This window comes from Pagrus major, chromosome 18 (assembly GCF_040436345.1).
Source record: "Pagrus major chromosome 18, Pma_NU_1.0".
Classification (NCBI taxonomy): Eukaryota; Metazoa; Chordata; class Actinopteri; order Spariformes; family Sparidae; genus Pagrus; species Pagrus major.
Genome location: NC_133232.1, coordinates 25,596,516 through 25,616,459, shown reverse-complemented (window position 1 = coordinate 25,616,459; position 19,944 = coordinate 25,596,516). Strand labels below are relative to the sequence as shown.

Genomic DNA, 19,944 nt, shown 5'->3' with positions numbered 1-19,944 from the left:
CTCTCCAGATCCTCTCCTCCTGTCAGGGAGCACTAGAGTATTTGCATTGCTGCCAGGGACTATAGTAGATCCTATACACACGTCAATGCATTTCAGCACCACGGACAGCGATTAAAAACAGACTCGCAGCCTTTTTGTATCTCAACCACTAACATAATCAGGGAGCGGAGTTCAACAATATAATTGGCTGAGAAACTTCTATTCTTTTTCTTAACTGAGGATAGATTAGAATATTTGTGGAACATTTCTCAACGTAGTTTCAACAGTCTGATTAAGACATCAGTCCAGGAACCCCAAATAATATGATACACATCTGAATATAAAACACCACACTTGCATATCAAGCTCTTACCTCTCCAGATCCCCTCCTCCTGTCAGGGAGCACTAGTGTATTGGCATGGCTGCCAGGGACTATAGTAGATCCTATACTCATTCTGGGTCCAACTAACATGTAGCGTTTGTCTCCAGATCTGTACTGGATGCTGTGACACAGAGTTCCGTCATAATTAGTCTCTTGTAGATATTTAGAGGTATAGTCTGTGGATTTGGAGCACTGCATTGCAATCAGCACGATGATACTGATGATAAAAAGTAGAGAAACTGAGCCCAAAGTTATCATCAGATAAAATGTCACATTGTCCTCCTCGTCAACTTTAGTGGCACTTTTAACATCAGAAGCAGCAAAAGCCTCTTTGGGCTCCACAAGTTTGACAATGACAGTAGCTGTTGCTGAGAGAGAAACGTTCCCATTGTCTTTGACCAGTATGAGCAGTTTATGCTCAGCCTCGTCTGTCTCTGTGAATGAGCGAAGTGTTCTGATCTGTCCTGTATAGCGGTCCAAACCAAAGAGACTGTGGTCAGTAACTTCCTGCAGTGAAAACAGTAACCAGCCGTTATATCCTATATCAGCGTCATAGGCTCTGACTTTAGTCACCAAGTGTCCTGCGTTGACATTGCGGGGAATCTCCTCCACACCTTCAGCAGAACCGTTGGAGCTGACTGGATACAGGATGACTGGAGCGTTGTCGTTCTGATCCAGAATGAACACGTTCACTGTGACGTTGCTGCTCAGTGACGGAGTTCCAGAATCTGTGGCGACAACTTGGAACTGGAACGTTTTCAGAACTTCAAAGTCAAAACTTTTTAGAGCGGTGATGTGTCCATTATCAGAGTTTACATTTAGGAAAGACATTATGTCATTCTGACTCCCTTCTCTCACAATGTGATATGAAATCGCTGCATTATCATTCAAATCTTTGTCTGTTGCGCTGACAGAGAATATTGACGCTCCAGCCACATTATTTTCTACCAGATAAAACTGTAATGGATTGTGTTCAAAATGTGGACTGTTGTCATTTACATCTGATATCTGGATATTGAGTGTTTTAAAACTAGATAAGGGAGGTTCACCACAATCAGTGGCTTTTATAATTATTTCATAATGTGACACCTCCTCTCGATCTAAAAATCCTTTAGTGACAACTGAATATATGTTCTCCTTATAGGAAGGTTTTAATTCAAATGGCACGTCATTCGATATGTGTGAAATAATTTTTCCATTCACACCGGAATCTTTATCTGTCACACTAAGTAATGAAATAACTGTTCCAGGTTTTGAGTCTTCAGACACTGTATTTGACAGTGATGTGACTTCTATTTCTGGTGGATTATCATTGACGTCTTTTATCTTTATGATGACTCTACACTCACCAGTTAATGGAGGTGTTCCTTTATCTGATGCCTCAACATCCAGTTCATACACTTCGTTTTCTTCGTAGTCCACTATTCCTTTTACTGTAATCTCTCCAGTTAATTTGTCCAACTCAAATATTTCATAGACTTTTTTCTTCAGAGTTTTACCAAGATTGTATTCAATTTCACTATTGGTGCCTTCATCGGGATCGGTCGCATTCATTTTAAATATTGAAGTACCAACTGGAACATTTTCTTGTATTGAAATCTGATAAATCTCCTGACTAAACACTGGACGATTATCATTACTGTCAAGAACAATAATAGAAACGTTCAGTGTGCCTGATCTTGGAGGTTTACCTCCATCAACTGCTGTAACCAGCAGCGTGTGTTTGTCCTTTTGTTCTCTGTCTAATGATTTCTTCAGCACTAAAAATGGTACCTTACCAGCATCGCCTTGACGGATATTTACCTCAAAATGTTCATTTGAAGTTAGAGTGTATGTACGAATAGAATTAATTCCAGCATCGGGATCACGAGCAGTGTGCAGTTGAAATCGCCTCCCTGGCAGTGTTTGTTCTGCTATTTCAAATCTCTGTTCTCTTTCTGGAAAACTAGGAGAGTGATCATTTACATCAGTAATTTCTACAACTACGTAGTGCATTTCTAACGGGTTTTCAACAAGGATTTTTAGCTCCATCAGACAAGCACCGCTGCCCTGACAGAGCTCCTCTCTGTCGATATGCTTATGGACAAACAATACCCCATTATTCTGGTTTACTTCAAAAATAGCGTCTTTACTTCCAGACACAACGCGGAACCGTCGATCAATCAAAGAGGTGATGTCAAGGCCAAGATCCTTTGCAACATTTCCAACTACAGTTCCCACTTCGACCTCCTCTGGAACCGAGTATCTTGTCTGAGCCAGAGCCTGTGTTCCGAAAAGCAGCAGAATAGCCACATGAAGAGCAAACCAGAAACAGTCCATTGTTCGAATTTTTGTATCCGTCCCCATCATTATCCAACAACACACAAGGAGGCTGTTAATGCAATAAACTATGATTTATGTCCAATCCGCTGAATATCCATCTTCATAGAACGCGCAGCGTGAATTCATCGGCTGGTGTGTTAGTTTCAAATGCGATCGCTGCTCTGCAACGATGACAAAGAAAAGGATCCTGAGGGAGGGACAACGTATTTTGAGGTTTCCCGGTGTAGTAGTGACACCCAGAGGTAATGACTGAGAACAAACTTGACCATATCATTTTTTTTTTCCCCTCTTTTAGAATAAATATCCCAAGCTTGTGGGAACATAACGTAATGCGTAAGGTGCCTTGATAAAGCAGCAGATTTTCAGCTGTCTATCACTGATCTAGCTTTCGGCCTCTTTTTCGCTCGCTCTCTCGCTCGTTAATTGAAATATTTTGAAGCGATACATTCCTGAAGTTGGTTTGCACCTACCAATGACCAATTTGGTCTTCACCAGTATACTATTCACTGAAGGATTTTATAAATATTGTATTAGTGTTTGACGTGTTCACGCGTTTCAGCATCATTGACAGCAGCCACGACTCGTTGCACAGCCTTTCCCTTTAACAACAGAAATAATTCAACTTCAGGCCAACTTTCCCTTTAATGACAGCAAAAACCAAGTTGAAGACAACTACCTCCATGCATATTGCACAACGCAGCAGAAACACTGCAACATCTTCAAATTTCCCCGCCAGTTATTGGCTACAAGATGGAATATTATGAGACCAAACTGTCAAACACTTAGTACCCACATACCTTATACTGACTATAGGTAATCTGTTTTGCTGGAAAACAGTGAAACTTTCATTTCAGCACCATGGAGAGTGATCACAGTCAGGGGAAAGACTGTCCTTTTTCCAAAGGATGAGCCCCTTTATGTATTTCAAACTTATCATTCATCGTGGTTATGAATCTGTATGGTCATCAACAGGAAACACAACCAGTTAAAGTACAGCAGAGTTGCTGTTGCAGACGGAGTTATGTAGCCACATTTAGCATTTGTAACATTGACTTGCAATTTTCTATGTCATTCTATGTAAACGAGCAGTTTGTATGTGATAAATGAGACAATAAAAATAGAAACAAATCTTCTGGAATCCGTACATGAAAGTAGGAAACTTAAAAATAAGAATTTGACTTTGCTGTAAGTTATATTTGGTACTGTTCGCTGTGAAAATGGCTTGAGAGACAGAAGAAATGTTTCAGCAATAAACAAGCAAAGGACCGTGTGCTTATATACAGATTAAAAAAAAAAAAAAATGTAAAAAAATGTTTTTAGTCTTACCTCTCCAGATCCCCTCCTCCTGTCAGGGAGCACTAGTGTATTGGCATGGCTGCCAGGGACTATAGTAGATCCTATACTCATTCTGGGTCCAACTAACATGTAGCGTTTGTCTCCAGATCTGTACTGGATGCTGTGACACAGAGTCCCGTCATAATTAGTCTCTTGTAGATATTTAGAAGTATAGTCTGTGGATTTGGAGCACTGCATTGCAATCAGCACGATGATACTGATGATAAAAAGTAGAGAAACTGAGCCCAAAGTTATCATCAGATAAAATGTGACATTGTCCTCCTCGTCAACTTTAGTGGCACTTTTAACATCAGAAGCAGCAAAAGCCTCTTTGGGCTCCACAAGTTTGACAATGACAGTAGCTGTTGCTGAGAGAGAAACGTTCCCATTGTCTTTGACCAGTATGAGCAGTTTATGCTCAGCCTCGTCTGTCTCTGTGAATGAGCGAAGTGTTCTGATCTGTCCTGTATAGCGGTCCAAACCAAAGAGACTGTGGTCAGTAACTTCCTGCAGTGAAAACAGCAACCAGCCGTTATATCCTATATCAGCGTCATAGGCTCTGACTTTAGTCACCAAGTGTCCTGCGTTCACATTGCGGGGAATCTCCTCCACACCTTCAGCAGAACCGTTGGAGCTGACTGGATACAGGATGACTGGAGCGTTGTCGTTCTGATCCAGAATGAACACGTTCACTGTGACGTTGCTGCTCAGTGACGGAGTTCCAGAATCTGTGGCGACAACTTGGAACTGGAACGTTTTCAGAACTTCAAAGTCAAAACTTTTTAACGCGGTGATGTGTCCATTATCAGAGTTTATATTCAGAAAAGATGCCATATCATTATGACCGCTTTCCCCTCTAATAATATGATAGGACACTACGGCATTGTCGTTTAAGTCTTTATCAGATGCACTCACGGAAAATATTGATGCGCCAGGAGCATTGTTCTCCGTTAAATATAACTCCAGTGGACTGTGTGAGAACTCTGGGATGTTATCATTCACATCTGACACCTGAATACTCAGAGTTTTGAACGTGGAAAGTGGAGGCTCACCATAGTCCGTCGCTGTAATTGAAATGTCATAATGTGACACACTTTCCCTGTCCAGTTTTTCTTTTGTCACTAATGAATACATATTTTCTTTAAACGACGGTTTTAATTCAAACGGCACATTTCCCGTCAGACTGCACTGGACTTTGCCATTGAGGCCAGAATCAATGTCTGTAACACTGATCAGAGAAATCACAGTCCCGTGTTTTGAATCCTCTGGGACCATGCTAGATATTGATGTCACTTCTATTTCTGGTTTATTGTCATTGACATCTTGGATCTTTATTATAACCCTGCAGTCTGTTGTCATAGGAGGCTGACCTCTGTCAGAGGCTTGGACGTCTAACTTGAAAACATTAGCTGTCTCATAGTCAATTTGTCCCTTAGTTCGAATTTCACCTGTATTTCTGTCTAGACTAAAAAGCTCCAACGCCTTGGAATTAATGTCTCCTCCAAACGCATACTCCACATCCCCGTTAGTTCCCTCGTCTAGATCAGTTGCTTGGACTTTTATCACTACCGTCTCTAAAGCAACGTTTTCTTTTAATATCACAGAATAAACCTCTTTCGAAAAACTTGGTCTGTTATCATTGATATCCAGAACTTTTATGGTAATATTAAGATTTGCTGATTTTGGCGGTGTCCCTCCATCCATAGCGGTTAAAATCAAGCTATGATTTGTTTTCTGCTCTCTGTCCAAGGGCCTCTGCAACACTAAGAAAGGGATTTTATCCTCTCCTCTATCTCGAATTTCAAGATGAAAATTTTCGTTCTGACTAAGTTTATAGCGCTGGACTGAATTTATTCCAACATCTGGATCACGGGCACCTGGTAACTGAAATCGTGCTCCCGGTAGAGTATTTTCTGCTATTTCTATAATCTTTTCTTTCTCGACAAACGTCGGTGCATGGTCATTCGCATCTGTTATTTCCACTGTGACATAATGTATTTCGAGTGGATTTTCAACAACTATTTTCACATCTATTGAGCAAGCACCATTTCTATCGCACAGCTGTTCTCGGTCGAGATTTTTATGAACGTACAAAACCCCATTGTTCGGGTTTACCTCAAACAGCGCGTCCTGAGCTCCAGACACGATACGAAAACGCCTGTTCGCCAAGGTACTGACATCAAGGCCCAAATCCTTGGCAACATTTCCAATGATAGCTCCCACTTTAACTTCCTCTGGGGTCGAGTATTTTATTTGAGCTGAAACCAGCTCGCCAAAGCAAAACAGCAGGGAGAAAAGCAGAGCACGCGACCAGGACATCATTCCGCCTCTTTGTCCTTTGTCTTCTTCGGCGTAATCATTTGAAACAGCATCCACAAAAATCTTCAGCTCAAAACACCTCCAGTTTTCCTGAGTTTAAATGTCGGTCAATCACGTTTGCGGAGGATATGTACAGATCCAAATCCGAAACGATGTGATTCTTTGTGGTCGAGCTGAAAAAAACACACTTGAAAGGGGCAGAGTCTATTCTGAATGAAGTCTGAGCAGATCCCTACTGTAACACTGACACCCAGTGGACCATTCAATGTTTTCATTTTGTATAAAGGAGAAACTGAATATTGGACATCATTCCACCGAATTGAATCATCGCCAGCACGAAGTTAAGTCTCATTAAATGCTCCAAAAACTAAATTCTCAGTATTCAAGATGGTCTTCTTCATAGGCAAACTTATCACTAGGCAACCGACAGCAATGTAAACAACAAGTTTATGACAACTGTCTTACCGTGAAGCCCTGTCAATGACTACAGAAGTATTTGCATTGCTACATTAAACCGTGGCAGCACTTAAGATACTCAAGACAAACGTTCAGCACCATGGACAGCACACATCAGTGTTATTGTGAAAGCTTAACTGAAAAAATGAACAAAGTAATCTGTCAAGTGTCCTGAAATGAGAAATACAATTCTCTCTTATAGCCCTTTTTATAATAATGATGATGATAATAATAATAATAATAATAATAATAATAATGAAAACGACTCAAAACTCACCACCAAAATTACCACGACTAAACTTCATCAGGGTCAACGGTACAAAACTATATTATGCTCGTAAAAGTGTTGGCTAAATAGCCAACACTCATACAATTTCGACAGAGGCAAAACATGAAACATTGCTAAGGCCAAAGACACATGACAATAATTAACCTCTTTCACAAAAAGCAAACATTGAGATACAAAAACTATTGACGTTATCCATTTTACAGGAAGTCTAAGACAAAATAAGATCCGAAGTAAAAGTGATGTAAAATCATACATTAGTCTTACCTCTTCAGACGGACGTCTCCTGTCAGGAAGCACTAGTGTATTGGCATGGCTGCCAGGGACTATAGTAGATCCTATACTCATTCTGGGTCCAACTAACATGTAGCGTTTGTCTCCAGATCTGTACTGGATGCTGTGACACAGAGTCCCGTCATAATTAGTCTCTTGTAGATATTTAGAAGTATAGTCTGTGGATTTGGAGCACTGCATCGCAATCAGCACGATGATACTGATGATAAAAAGTAGAGAAACTGAGCCCAAAGTTATCATCAGGTAAAATGTGACATTGTCCTCCTCGTCAACTTTAGTGGCACTTTTAACATCAGAAGCAGCAAAAGCCTCTTTGGGCTCCACAAGTTTGACAATGACAGTAGCTGTTGCTGAGAGAGAAACGTTCCCATTGTCTTTGACCAGTATGAGCAGTTTATGCTCAGCCTCGTCTGTCTCTGTGAATGAGCGAAGTGTTCTGATCTGTCCTGTATAGCGGTCCAAACCAAAGAGACTGTGGTCAGTAACTTCCTGCAGTGAAAACAGTAACCAGCCGTTATATCCTATATCAGCGTCATAGGCTCTGACTTTAGTCACCAAGTGTCCTGCGTTCACATTGCGGGGAATCTCCTCCACACCTTCAGCAGAACCGTTGGAGCTGACTGGATACAGGATGACTGGAGCGTTGTCGTTCTGATCCAGAATGAACACGTTCACTGTGACGTTGCTGCTCAGTGACGGAGTTCCAGAATCTGTGGCGACAACTTGGAACTGGAACGTTTTCAGAACTTCAAAGTCGAAACTTTTTAGAGCTGTGATGTGTCCATTATCAGAGTTTACATTCAGGAAAGACATTATGTCATTCTGACTCCCTTCTCTCACAATGTGATATGAAATCGCTGCATTATCATTCAAATCTTTGTCTGTTGCGCTGACAGAGAATATTGACGCTCCAGCCACATTATTTTCTACCAGATAAAACTGCAATGGATTTTGTTCAAAATGTGGTCTGTTGTCATTTACATCTGATATCTGGATATTGAGTGTTTTAAAAGTAGATAAGGGAGGCTCACCACAATCAGTGGCTTTTATAATTATTTCATAATGTGACACCTCCTCTCGATCCAAAAATCCTTTAGTGACAACTGAATATATGTTCTCCTTATAAGAAGGTTTTAATTCAAAAGGCGCGTCTGAGGTTATGCTGGAAATAATTTTTCCATTCACACCGGAGTCTTTATCCTTCATACTGATGAGAGATATCATTGTTCCAGGTTTTGAGTCTTCAGACACTGTATTTGACAGAGATGTGACTTCTATTTCCGGTGGATTATCATTGATGTCTTTTATCTTTATGATGACTCTACACTCACCTGTTAATGGAGGTGTTCCTTTATCTGATGCCTCAACATCCAGTTTATAAACGTCATTTTCTTCATAGTCCACTATTCCTTTTACTCTAATCTCTCCAGTTAGTTTGTCCAACTCAAAAATGTCATAGACTTCTTTCTTCAGAGTTTTTACAAGACTGTATTCAATTTCGCTATTGCTGCCTTCATCAGGATCCGTCGCATTCATTCTAAATATTGAAGTACCAACTGGAACATTTTCTTGTATTGAAATCTGATAAATCTCCTGACTAAACACTGGACGATTATCATTACTGTCAAGAACAATAATAGAAACGTTCAGTGTGCCTGATCTTGGAGGTTTACCTCCATCAACTGCTGTCACCAGCAGGGTGTGTTTATTCTTTTGTTCTCTGTCTAGTGATTTCTTCAGCACTAAAAATGGTATTTTGTCCTCATCGCTTTGACGGATGTCCACTTCAAAGTGTTCGTTTGATGTCAAAGTGTAAGTACGAATCGAGTTAATTCCAGCATCGGTATCACGAGCAGCATGCAGTTGAAATCGCCTTCCTGGCAATGTTTGTTCACCTATTTCAAATCGCTGTTCTCTTTCAGGGAAAGTAGGAAGGTGATCATTTACATCAGTAATTTCTACAACCACGTAGTGTATTTCCAAAGGATTTTCCACTATGACTTTTAATTCCATTAGACATGCGCCGCTGCCCCGACAGAGCTCCTCTCTGTCGATTTTATTCCGGACATAGAGTACCCCATTGTTCTGGTTTACCTCAAAATATGTCTCCTTCGATTCAGACACAACACGGAACCGTCGGTCAGACAAAGAGGATACGTCGAGTCCAAGATCCTTCGCAACATTTCCAACAACAGTTCCTTCTTTCACCTCCTCTGGAATAGAGTATCTTATTTCTGCCAGAGCACATTTACCGACAAGCAGCAATAGAGCGACATGAAAGGAGAACAAGGAGGAGACCCTTCCTCTGGTTTGTCTCTGGATCCCCATCGTTATCCAACAACTCATCAGCGCAAAAAATCCCGTTACTGCAATCAATTTCTATATCAAACCCGCTGTGTGTCACAAAATTGCGAATAACACAACACGATTCCATCGGGTGGCGAGCTGATTCAGATGAAGTCTGCGTTTTTCAGGGGGCAGACAAAAGCTCTGTGAGGGGAGGGACAACGTTTTCTATGGTTTCCTAATGTAATACTGACACCCAGAGGTCACTGTTAAAGTACCAGGCTATTTGCAGTCTACTCCTTTTTTAAAAACAGATCACCTAATACAACCTGTACGCACCATTAACATATCAGCATGTAAACACCTGATCAAGGTCTAAACTTTGTGTGTCAAAGTATGCATAGAATGTGTGGAAAAGGTATATTAATTGACTAAAGGTAATACAATATCTGTAGTCAATGGACTTACTGTATGTGCACCATGTTTTTATGGACAAAAAAGCAAGTGCGTTTCAGCACCATGGTCAGCGATGTGAAACAAGCGTTTTACATGACTTCTTGAGGAGAGGAGTCCAGCCTAATGCGCAGTAGGCTACTCAACCAAATCAACGGAAACACCAGCAAATTCAAACTTCCCTGTTCGTTGTAGTTTAGGATTTGGATGCATGTTAAGGACATATCACAGACACTGAGCCCAAACATAGTTTGCAATTCTTACATGCGGCTATATTGAAGAAGAGACGCCAAATAATTTCTGTAACGTGGTAAACAGTCATAATAAGGCGTATTGTAGTCTATAAAATTGATGCCAGAAAGTTAACTGTTTAAATTTCACTCATCAGCTTGCATAGACTTGCAAATGACAAACTGGTGGTAAATGAAGTATGGACACAACTGTGGAGCAGTGTGGCTCTTGTCAACACAACAAAGCAAAAAAACAAAGCCCACCATCATCTCTTATGGAAAAGACTCAAAAGGTGACGACAGTATCACTAAATACAGTCACACTAACGGGTAAAGATACAAATAATACGCATCACACTTAATCAGATATGTAATATCACCGAGCTTGCTTTTAGCTATTTGGTGGTACTCTGTTTACTCGGGGCTAAAGAAAGGTGATAACAAAGAAAACGTGCCATTGACCACAAAGTAATAAGAGCATGGTATACATATTAGCATGTTGTATATCACATTGTTTTTAAGCTCTTACCTCTGTAGATCCCCTCCTCCTGTCAGGGAGCACTAGAGTATTCGCATGGCTGCCAGGGACTATAGTAGATCCTATACTCATTCTGGGTCCAACTAACATGTAGCGTTTGTCTCCAGATCTGTACTGGATGCTGTGACACAGAGTCCCGTCATAATTAGTCTCTTGTAGATATTTAGAAGTATAGTCTGTGGATTTGGAGCACTGCATCGCAATCAGCACGATGATACTGATGATAAAAAGTAGAGAAACTGAGCCCAAAGTTATCATCAGATAAAATGTGACATTGTCCTCCTCGTCAACTTTAGTGGCACTTTTAACATCAGAAGCAGCAAAAGCCTCTTTGGGCTCCACAAGTTTGACAATGACAGTAGCTGTTGCTGAGAGAGAAACGTTCCCATTGTCTTTGACCAGTATGAGCAGTTTATGCTCAGCCTCGTCTGTCTCTGTGAATGAGCGAAGTGTTCTGATCTGTCCTGTATAGCGGTCCAAACCAAAGAGACTGTGGTCAGTAACTTCCTGCAGTGAAAACAGTAACCAGCCGTTATATCCTATATCAGCGTCATAGGCTCTGACTTTAGTCACCAAGTGTCCTGCGTTCACATTGCGGGGAATCTCCTCCACACCTTCAGCAGAACCGTTGGAGCTGACTGGATACAGGATGACTGGAGCGTTGTCGTTCTGATCCAGAATGAACACGTTCACTGTGACGTTGCTGCTCAGTGACGGAGTTCCAGAATCTGTGGCGACAACTTGGAACTGGAACGTTTTCAGAACTTCAAAGTCAAAACTTTTTAGAGCTGTGATGTGTCCATTATCAGAGTTTACATTTAGGAATGACATTATGTCATTCTGACTCCCTTCTCTCACAATGTGATATGAAATCGCTGCATTATCATTCAAATCTTTGTCCGTTGCGCTGACAGAGAATATTGACGCTCCAGCCACATTATTTTCTACCAGATAAAACTGTAATGGATTTTGTTCAAAATGTGGACTGTTGTCGTTTACATCTGATATCTGGATATTGAGTGTTTTAAAAGTAGATAAGGGAGGCTCACCACAATCAGTGGCTTTTATTATTATTTCATAATGTGACACCTCCTCTCGATCCAGAAATCCTTTAGTGACAACTGAATATATGTTCTCCTTATAGGAAGGTTTTAATTCAAATGGCACGTCTGAGGTTAAACTTGAAATAATTTTTCCATTCACACCGGAGTCTTTATCTGTCACACTAATTAGTGAAATAACTGTTCCAGGTTTTGAGTCTTCAGACACTGTATTCGACAGTGATGTCACTTCTATTTCTGGTGGATTATCATTGATGTCTTTTATTTTAATAATGACTCTACACTCACCTGTCAGTGGAGGTGTTCCTTTATCTGATGCCTCAACATCGAGTTTGTAAACGTCGTTTTCTTCATAGTCCACTATTCCTTTTACTCTAATCTCTCCAGTTAATTTGTCCAACTCAAAAATGTCATACACCTTTTTCTTAAGAGTTTTTACAAGACTATATTCAATTTCGCTATTGCTGCCTTCATCGGGATCCGTCGCATTCATTCGAAACACTGACGTACCGATCGGAGCATTTTCGTTTATTACAACCTGATAAATCTCCTGACTAAAAATTGGACGATTATCATTACTGTCAAGAACAATAATAGAAACGTTCAGTGTGCCTGATCTTGGAGGTTTACCTCCATCGACTGCTGTAACCAGCAGCGTGTGTTTATTCTTTTGTTCTCGGTCTAATGATTTCTTCAGCACTAAAAATGGTATTTTGTCCTCATCGCTTTGACGGATGTCCACTTCAAAGTGATCGTTTGATGTCAAAGTGTATGTACGAATAGAATTAATTCCAGCATCGGGGTCACGAGCAGCGTGCAGTTGAAATCGCCTTCCTGGTAAGGTATGCTCAGCTATTTCAAATCGCTGTTCCTTTTCGGGGAAATTAGGTGAGTGATCGTTTACATCAGTTATTTCTACTATTACGTGATGCATCTCCAAAGGGTTTTCAACAAGGATTTTCAGCTCCATCAGGCACGCACCGGTGCCCTGACAGAGCTCCTCTCTGTCGATTTTCTTATGCACATACAGAGCTCCATTGTCCTGGTTTACCTCAAAATATGTTTCCTTAGATCCAGACACAACACGGAACCGTCGGTCAATTAACGAGTTGATGTCAAGGCCTAGATCCTTTGCAACATTTCCAACAGCAGTTCCTTCTTTTACCTCCTCTGGAACAGAGTATCTTATCTGAGCCACAGCCTGCTCTCCGAAAAACAGCAGCAGAGCCAAACCATACACAAGCAAATAGTACTCCAGCGTTCGACTTTGTCCGCCTGTCCCCATCATTATACTTCAACTTAGAGAAAACCAAGCAAGACTGTTACTGCGATAAAAAAAAATCTTTATGTCCAACCCGTTGTGCCTCGCATATTTTTAAAATGTACAACACGAATCCATCGGCCGGCGTGTTTGATTCAAATGCCTGCCCTCCTCTAGCTGGCAAACAAAAGCTTTTCCAGGGGAGGGACAACGTGTTCTATCGTTTCCCAATGTTACAGTGACACCCGGAGGTCATCAAAGGAAAGTAATAGCCTTTATATGGACTTATACTATATATTCAAGGCTATAATATTTTTCTTGTCCAAATCACAACGTCCTGTATACACGATATTATTCAAATGATCAGAAAGTAAATGAAAAACGATATCAACATTTGTACAATAGTTATCTTTGTGTGTGTTAAGTGGTAAGTTTCCTGAGATAATTTCTGTTAGGAAGTGTCTTATGTCTTCAATTCAAAACTTTAACACAGACTCGAGGTCAAGATAAAATACAAGACAAGATTCTTTTTGATCACAAATGCTAATATGTTTCAGCATGGAATGCAATAAGAATTGGGCTCATATGTGTTGTCCGTCAAATGTTGCTCAGTATTTAAGCAACAAAGCCCATACAAACTGCGCAACAACAGTCAGCACCAACTCTTTTTTTTTTTTTTTAACAATCACTTATCACCCATTGGTTAAAATTTCGTAAAATTTCGTGCACTGCTTAGAGATGTAACTGTCAAATACAAACTGCCCAAATATTCCCAAACACGTCGATCATTTCTAGATTTCTAAGTGCTCTGTTTTGCTTGATAACAAAACAAAGCGTTTCAGCACCATGGACAGCGGTCATGTCAAAACAAACAGCTGTATTCTGTGGTGTTTCCTTTTAACGTCTTACCTCTCCAGACGGACGTCTTCTGTCAGGGAGCACTAGTGTATTGGCATGGCTGCCAGGGACTATAGTAGATCCTATACTCATTCTGGGTCCAACTAACATGTAGCGTTTGTCTCCAGATCTGTACTGGATGCTGTGACACAGAGTCCCATCATAATTAGTCTCTTGTAGATATTTAGAAGTATAGTCTGTGGATTTGGAGCACTGCATCGCAATCAGCACGATGATACTGATGATAAAAAGTAGAGAAACTGAGCCCAAAGTTATCATCAGGTAAAATGTCACATTGTCCTCCTCGTCAACTTTAGTGGCACTTTTAACATCAGAAGCAGCAAAAGCCTCTTTGGGCTCCACAAGTTTGACAATGACAGTAGCTGTTGCTGAGAGAGAAACGTTCCCATTGTCTTTGACCAGTATGAGCAGTTTATGCTCAGCCTCGTCTGTCTCTGTGAATGAGCGAAGTGTTCTGATCTGTCCTGTATAGCGGTCCAAACCAAAGAGACTGTGGTCAGTAACTTCCTGCAGTGAAAACAATAACCAGCCGTTATATCCTATATCAGCGTCATAGGCTCTGACTTTAGTCACCAAGTGTCCTGCGTTCACATTGCGGGGAATCTCCTCCACACCTTCAGCAGAACCGTTGGAGCTGACTGGATACAGGATGACTGGAGCGTTGTCGTTCTGATCCAGAATGAACACGTTCACTGTGACGTTGCTGCTCAGTGACGGAGTTCCAGAATCTGTGGCGACAACTTGGAACTGGAACGTTTTCAGAACTTCAAAGTCAAAACTTTTTAACGCGGATATTTGTCCGTTATCTGAATTTATATTTAAAAACGCTGTAATTTTTACCTGACCACCTTCCTCTCTTACTATATGATAAGTCAAGGCCGCATTTTCATTCAAGTCTTTATCCGAAGCAGTCACAGAAAATATTGGGTTTCCAGGCACGTTATTTTCTACCAGGTAAAGATCAATTGGATTATGGGGAAATAGTGGGACATTATCATTGACGTCTGATACATCAATACTCAGAGTTTTGAATGTAGACAGGGGGGGCTGGCCACAGTCTGTAGCTGTTATTGTGATGTCATAATGCGAAACAGATTCTCGATCCAAATGCTGTTTCAAAACCAACGAGTACATATTATCTTGAAATGATGGTTTTAAATCGAATGGCACATTTTCTGAAAGACTACATATCACTTTACCGTTTAATCCGGCGTCTTGGTCTGTAATACTGATAAGAGAAACCACAGTTCCAGGTTTGGAGTCTTCAGATACCATGTTTGACAAGGATGTCACTTCTATTTGAGGTTTGTTATCGTTTTTGTCGAGCACTTTGATGATCACCCTGCAATCAGTACTCATTGGAGGCTGTCCTTTGTCACTGGCATGGACGTCTAACTTAAAAACGTCAACCTTCTCAAAGTCAATTTCTCCCTTCACTCGAATTTCACCAGTGTTTTTATCTAAGCTAAACATGTCATATATCTTCCGGTCAAGCTGGCCACCGAAAAAATATTCAATTTCTCCATTTGTGCCCTCATCCACATCAGTTGCCTTTACCGTGATCACACTTGTATCTGCAGCTACATTTTCAGGTATTGTCACTGAATATACCTCCTGGCTAAAGGTAGGATGGTTATCATTTGAATCGAGAACGATGACTGTGACATTAAGCATCCCTGATTTCGGTGGATTTCCTCCGTCAACTGCGGTCAGAATCAGTTTGTGCTCACTGTGCTTTTCCCGATCCAGAGGCTTTTGCAGAACCAAGAAAGGTATCTTGTCCTCTCCTCTCTCTCGAATTTGTATACTGAAATATTCGTTTTGATTTAATTTATACAGGCGCACAGTGTTGATGACAACATCTGGATCGTGCGCAGTTGGCAGCTGGAAACGTTTGCCAGGAACAGTAGACTCAGAAATTTCTAATATTTTTTCTTCCTCCTGAAAGCTCGGTGAATGATCATTTACGTCTATTATTTCAACCCCCACATAGTGTATTTCCATGGGGTTCTCAGCTACCATTTTAAGGTTAATTAAACATGGAGAAACGCTCTCGCAAAGCTCCTCTCGGTCGATGTTCTTATGCACATACAAGACGCCATTGTTCTGATTTACTTCAAACTGAGCATCTTTAGTTCCCGAAACAATACGAAACCGTCGTTCTCCCAGCGAACTGATGTCCAATCCGAGATCCTTAGCGACGTTTCCAACAACAGATCCCACTTTTACCTCCTCTGGAACTGAGTACTTTATCTGAGCTGAAACCCACTCCACACAGCTGAGCATCACAGAAAAACGGAGGGCAAACCCCCATGACTGTATTCCTCGTCTTTGTCCTCCGGCTCCCATCGTTTCAGGTTTGATTCTGATTACATCCACTCACAGGTCCTTACGCAAAAAGGAAATAGCCTATTCCACAAAATATACAGCTGAAATATATCCCATATTTTCAACGTATCTGTACAAATGCAACAACGGCACCACTCGTTTCTGTTGAAGGTGCTGTCTCCTCTCTGTCGACCTGAACAAAACGTCTCTGTAAGGGGCAGGACCAACCGACTCAGCAGTTTATGCTGATATGACACTGACACCTTGTGGACTGGGCACATAATGACCTTTTTATAAGCAACCCGCGACATGAAGCATGAAGCCAGTGTGTTTGCAAATTGTAGCTCCTTAACTACAACCAATTTATAGTTTTGATGACCATTTCTGAATGTATATTTTACAGTTTTAGCTTTGGATGTTCTGTTTTTCTACCGTTCTAGGTAGCTAGTTCCCCTTCCATTCTGTATAGCATAACAATCAATTAAGAGACACTTGTTTTTGTTATTTCATTATAGCAGTGAAAATTATGTCATTATTGTTTACAGTATTGCTTAATGACTGTGTATTCGAGGCAAGGTATTCACTAAATTCCCTTGAAGAAAAATGTTATTTTGGAGACTAAATGCACTGTAATGGACATTAGTCTATTGAGTTTCAAGGGTCAGCTAATATACTTCCTTAGTGCAAATGAATAGGAACAACTAGATCCCTCCAGCGGTGAACAGGATACATCTAGATGTCTAAAACTGAATACTGTGGTAATTAAAAAACTGAGATTAGTAATAAAAGGGGTCAAATACAAAACACAAGGTTGGTTTTTGAAATCAATAAATGAAATTCATTAAGTTTAGAAAAACAAACAGTCAACATTCTGACTTGGGAATCACCACAACATAACCAAGCGCATCTGTCAAGCACCATGGACAGCGCTACAAAATATGCCTATAAGCTGTTACAGCTTTCCTTGTGAAAGCGGAAAAATATTCCTTAAAAAGGTCATATTTAGTTTCTAAAGGTGATCATGTCTGTTAGTAGGACACAAACTTGATGTAACAGTAAAATCCATGTTAAAGCATTAAAAACACCTTCAGTTAAAATCAAAACATGGTCTTACCTCTGTAGATCCCCTCCTCCTGTCAGGGAGCACTAGTGTATTTGCATGGCTGCCAGGGACTATAGTAGATCCTATACTCATTCTGGGTCCAACTAACATGTAGCGTTTGTCTCCAGATCTGTACTGGATGCTGTGACACAGAGTCCCGTCATAATTAGTCTCTTGTAGATATTTAGAAGTATAGTCTGTGGATTTGGAGCACTGCATCGCAATCAGCACGATGATACTGATGATAAAAAGTAGAGAAACTGAGCCCAAAGTTATCATCAGATAAAATGTGACATTGTCCTCCTCGTCAACTTTAGTGGCACTTTTAACATCAGAAGCAGCAAAAGCCTCTTTGGGCTCCACAAGTTTGACAATGACAGTAGCTGTTGCTGAGAGAGAAACGTTCCCATTGTCTTTGACCAGTATGAGCAGTTTATGCTCAGCCTCGTCTGTCTCTGTGAATGAGCGAAGTGTTCTGATCTGTCCTGTATAGCGGTCCAAACCAAAGAGACTGTGGTCAGTAACTTCCTGCAGTGAAAACAGCAACCAGCCGTTATATCCTATATCAGCGTCATAGGCTCTGACTTTAGTCACCAAGTGTCCTGCGTTCACATTGCGGGGAATCTCCTCCACACCTTCAGCAGAACCGTTGGAGCTGACTGGATACAGGATGACTGGAGCGTTGTCGTTCTGATCCAGAATGAACACGTTCACTGTGACGTTGCTGCTCAGTGACGGAGTTCCAGAATCTGTGGCGACAACTTGGAACTGGAACGTTTTCAGAACTTCAAAGTCAAAACTTTTTAACGCGGATATTTGTCCGTTATCTGAATTGGCATTAAGGAACGACGTGATATCACTGTGCAGCCCATCACCTCTCACAATGTGGTATGTTATTGCTGCATTTTCATTCAGATCATTATCAGCAGCACTTACTGAAAATATTGAAGCGCCCGGGGCATTGTTTTCTACCAGATAAAGTTCAAACGGATTCTGACTGAAAATTGGCTTGTTGTCATTTACATCAGACACCTGAACACTCAGGGTCTTCACTGTGGAAAGTGGAGGTTCACCACAGTCAGTAGCTGTTATTGTGATGTCATAATGGGACACACTTTCTCGATCTAAACGCCCCTTTGTGACAAGAGAGTACATATTTTCCTCAATCGATGGTGTCAAATCAAACGGAACATCACCTGAGATTTTACAAATAACTTTCCCATTAAGGCCTGAGTCTCTGTCAGTAACACTGATGAGAGAGATAACAGTGCCAGGCTTTGAGTTTTCTGGGACTACGTTAGACAGTGATGTTACTTCAATATCTGGCTTATTATCGTTTACATCTTTTATTTTTATCACAACTCTACTTTCACCTGTTCCGGGTGGCTGGCCTTTATCTGAAGCCTGCAAATCTAATCTGTAAATCTCAGTCTCCTCAAAGTCCACATTTCCTTTCACTCGAATCTCCCCTGTGACGCTGTCTAATTCAAATGTTTCATGCACTTTTTTCTTTTGTATTTTTCCAAACATGTATTCAATTTCACTGTTCAAACCTTCATCTAAATCTGTGGCGTTTAATTGTATTACAAGAGTTCCTATCGGGGCATTTTCATCTAGTGAGACGCTGTATGTATCTTTGCTAAAAACGGGGCGATTATCATTAATATCTAGCACTGTTATATTTAAATTAAGACTCCCAGATTTTGACGGACTGCCTCCATCAAGAGCAGTTAACACTAAACGGTGTTCTGCCTTTTGCTCCCTATCCAGAGGCTTTTTCAGCACTAAGAACGGGATCTTGTCCTCCTCGCTGTCTCTGATTTCAATGTCAAAAAAGTCATTTTGGCTCAGTTTATATAGTCGAACTGACTGTGTGCCGACATCAGGGTCTCTAGCTGCATGAATCTGGAAACGAGTACCTGGGGGAGTATGCTCTGCTATTTCCAGCCGCTGCTCGCTCTCTGGAAACGTCGGTGAATGGTCATTAACATCCGTTATTTCAACACCAACGTAATGTATTTCCAGTGGGCTTTCAACTACAATTTTCAGGTTTATCAAACAAACCTTGATGCCTTCACAGAGCTCTTCCCGGTCCATATTTTTCCCAATGTACAGCACTCCATTGTTTTGATTTAACTGAAACAGAGCGTGATTGGGCCCCGAAACAATACGAAACCGCCTGTCTGTCAGAGTGCTGATGTCGAGTCCTAAATCCTTGGCAACATTTCCAACAGAGGATCCCACCTGTACTTCTTCCGGAACAGAGTATCTTAACTGGGCCAAAATCCGCTCCACACAGCACAGCAACAAGATCCCGGCAACCCAGCAGCAGTTCACTCGGCGCCTTTGTCCTCGTTCTCCCATTGTGAAGCACAAAAATGAATGCTTTCTGTG

The 19,944-nt window shown here is 41.0% G+C and overlaps 5 protein-coding genes across 5 annotated transcripts; all 5 read right to left on the bottom strand.

Moving 5' to 3' along the window:
* Positions 1–340: 340 nt before the first annotated feature.
* On the bottom strand, positions 341–2,680 carry LOC141012946 (protocadherin alpha-3-like). The gene has a single exon (XM_073486490.1). It carries the CDS (start codon positions 2,678–2,680, stop codon positions 341–343), a length of 2,340 nt encoding a protein of 779 aa, XP_073342591.1.
* Positions 2,681–2,826: 146 nt separating this feature from the next.
* LOC141012945 (protocadherin alpha-8-like) lies at positions 2,827–9,701 on the bottom strand. The gene is made up of 3 exons (XM_073486489.1): positions 8,927–9,701; positions 4,010–5,592; positions 2,827–2,844 (listed from the first exon to the last, which is right to left on the bottom strand). Exons 1-3 carry the CDS (start codon positions 9,699–9,701, stop codon positions 2,827–2,829), a joined length of 2,376 nt encoding a protein of 791 aa, XP_073342590.1.
* Positions 9,702–10,859: 1,158 nt separating this feature from the next.
* LOC141012944 (protocadherin alpha-8-like) lies at positions 10,860–13,226 on the bottom strand. The gene has a single exon (XM_073486488.1). The coding sequence runs from the start codon at positions 13,224–13,226 to the stop codon at positions 10,860–10,862; it is 2,367 nt and encodes a 788-aa protein (XP_073342589.1).
* An 873-nt stretch (positions 13,227–14,099) lies between these two features.
* LOC141012943 (protocadherin alpha-8-like) lies at positions 14,100–16,469 on the bottom strand. The gene has a single exon (XM_073486487.1). It carries the CDS (start codon positions 16,467–16,469, stop codon positions 14,100–14,102), a length of 2,370 nt encoding a protein of 789 aa, XP_073342588.1.
* A 998-nt stretch (positions 16,470–17,467) lies between these two features.
* LOC141012942 (protocadherin alpha-3-like) lies at positions 17,468–19,914 on the bottom strand. Its single transcript, XM_073486486.1, has 2 exons — positions 17,563–19,914; positions 17,468–17,473 (listed from the first exon to the last, which is right to left on the bottom strand). The coding sequence occupies exons 1-2, from the start codon at positions 19,912–19,914 to the stop codon at positions 17,468–17,470; spliced, it is 2,358 nt and encodes a 785-aa protein (XP_073342587.1).
* Positions 19,915–19,944: the final 30 nt, after the last annotated feature.

Coding starts and splice junctions, on each gene's coding strand:
- LOC141012946 (XM_073486490.1), bottom strand. CDS start 2,680: ATGGACTGTTTCTGGTTTGCTCTTCATGTGGCTATTCTGCTGCTTTTC.
- LOC141012945 (XM_073486489.1), bottom strand. CDS start 9,701: ATGGGGATCCAGAGACAAACCAGAGGAAGGGTCTCCTCCTTGTTCTCC. Junction 5,593..8,926: donor ACAAGAAAATGTTCCAGTTG/GTACTTCAATAT, acceptor ACGTTGCTTTAG/AGACGGTAGTGATAAAAGTC.
- LOC141012944 (XM_073486488.1), bottom strand. CDS start 13,226: ATGGGGACAGGCGGACAAAGTCGAACGCTGGAGTACTATTTGCTTGTG.
- LOC141012943 (XM_073486487.1), bottom strand. CDS start 16,469: ATGGGAGCCGGAGGACAAAGACGAGGAATACAGTCATGGGGGTTTGCC.
- LOC141012942 (XM_073486486.1), bottom strand. CDS start 19,914: ATGGGAGAACGAGGACAAAGGCGCCGAGTGAACTGCTGCTGGGTTGCC.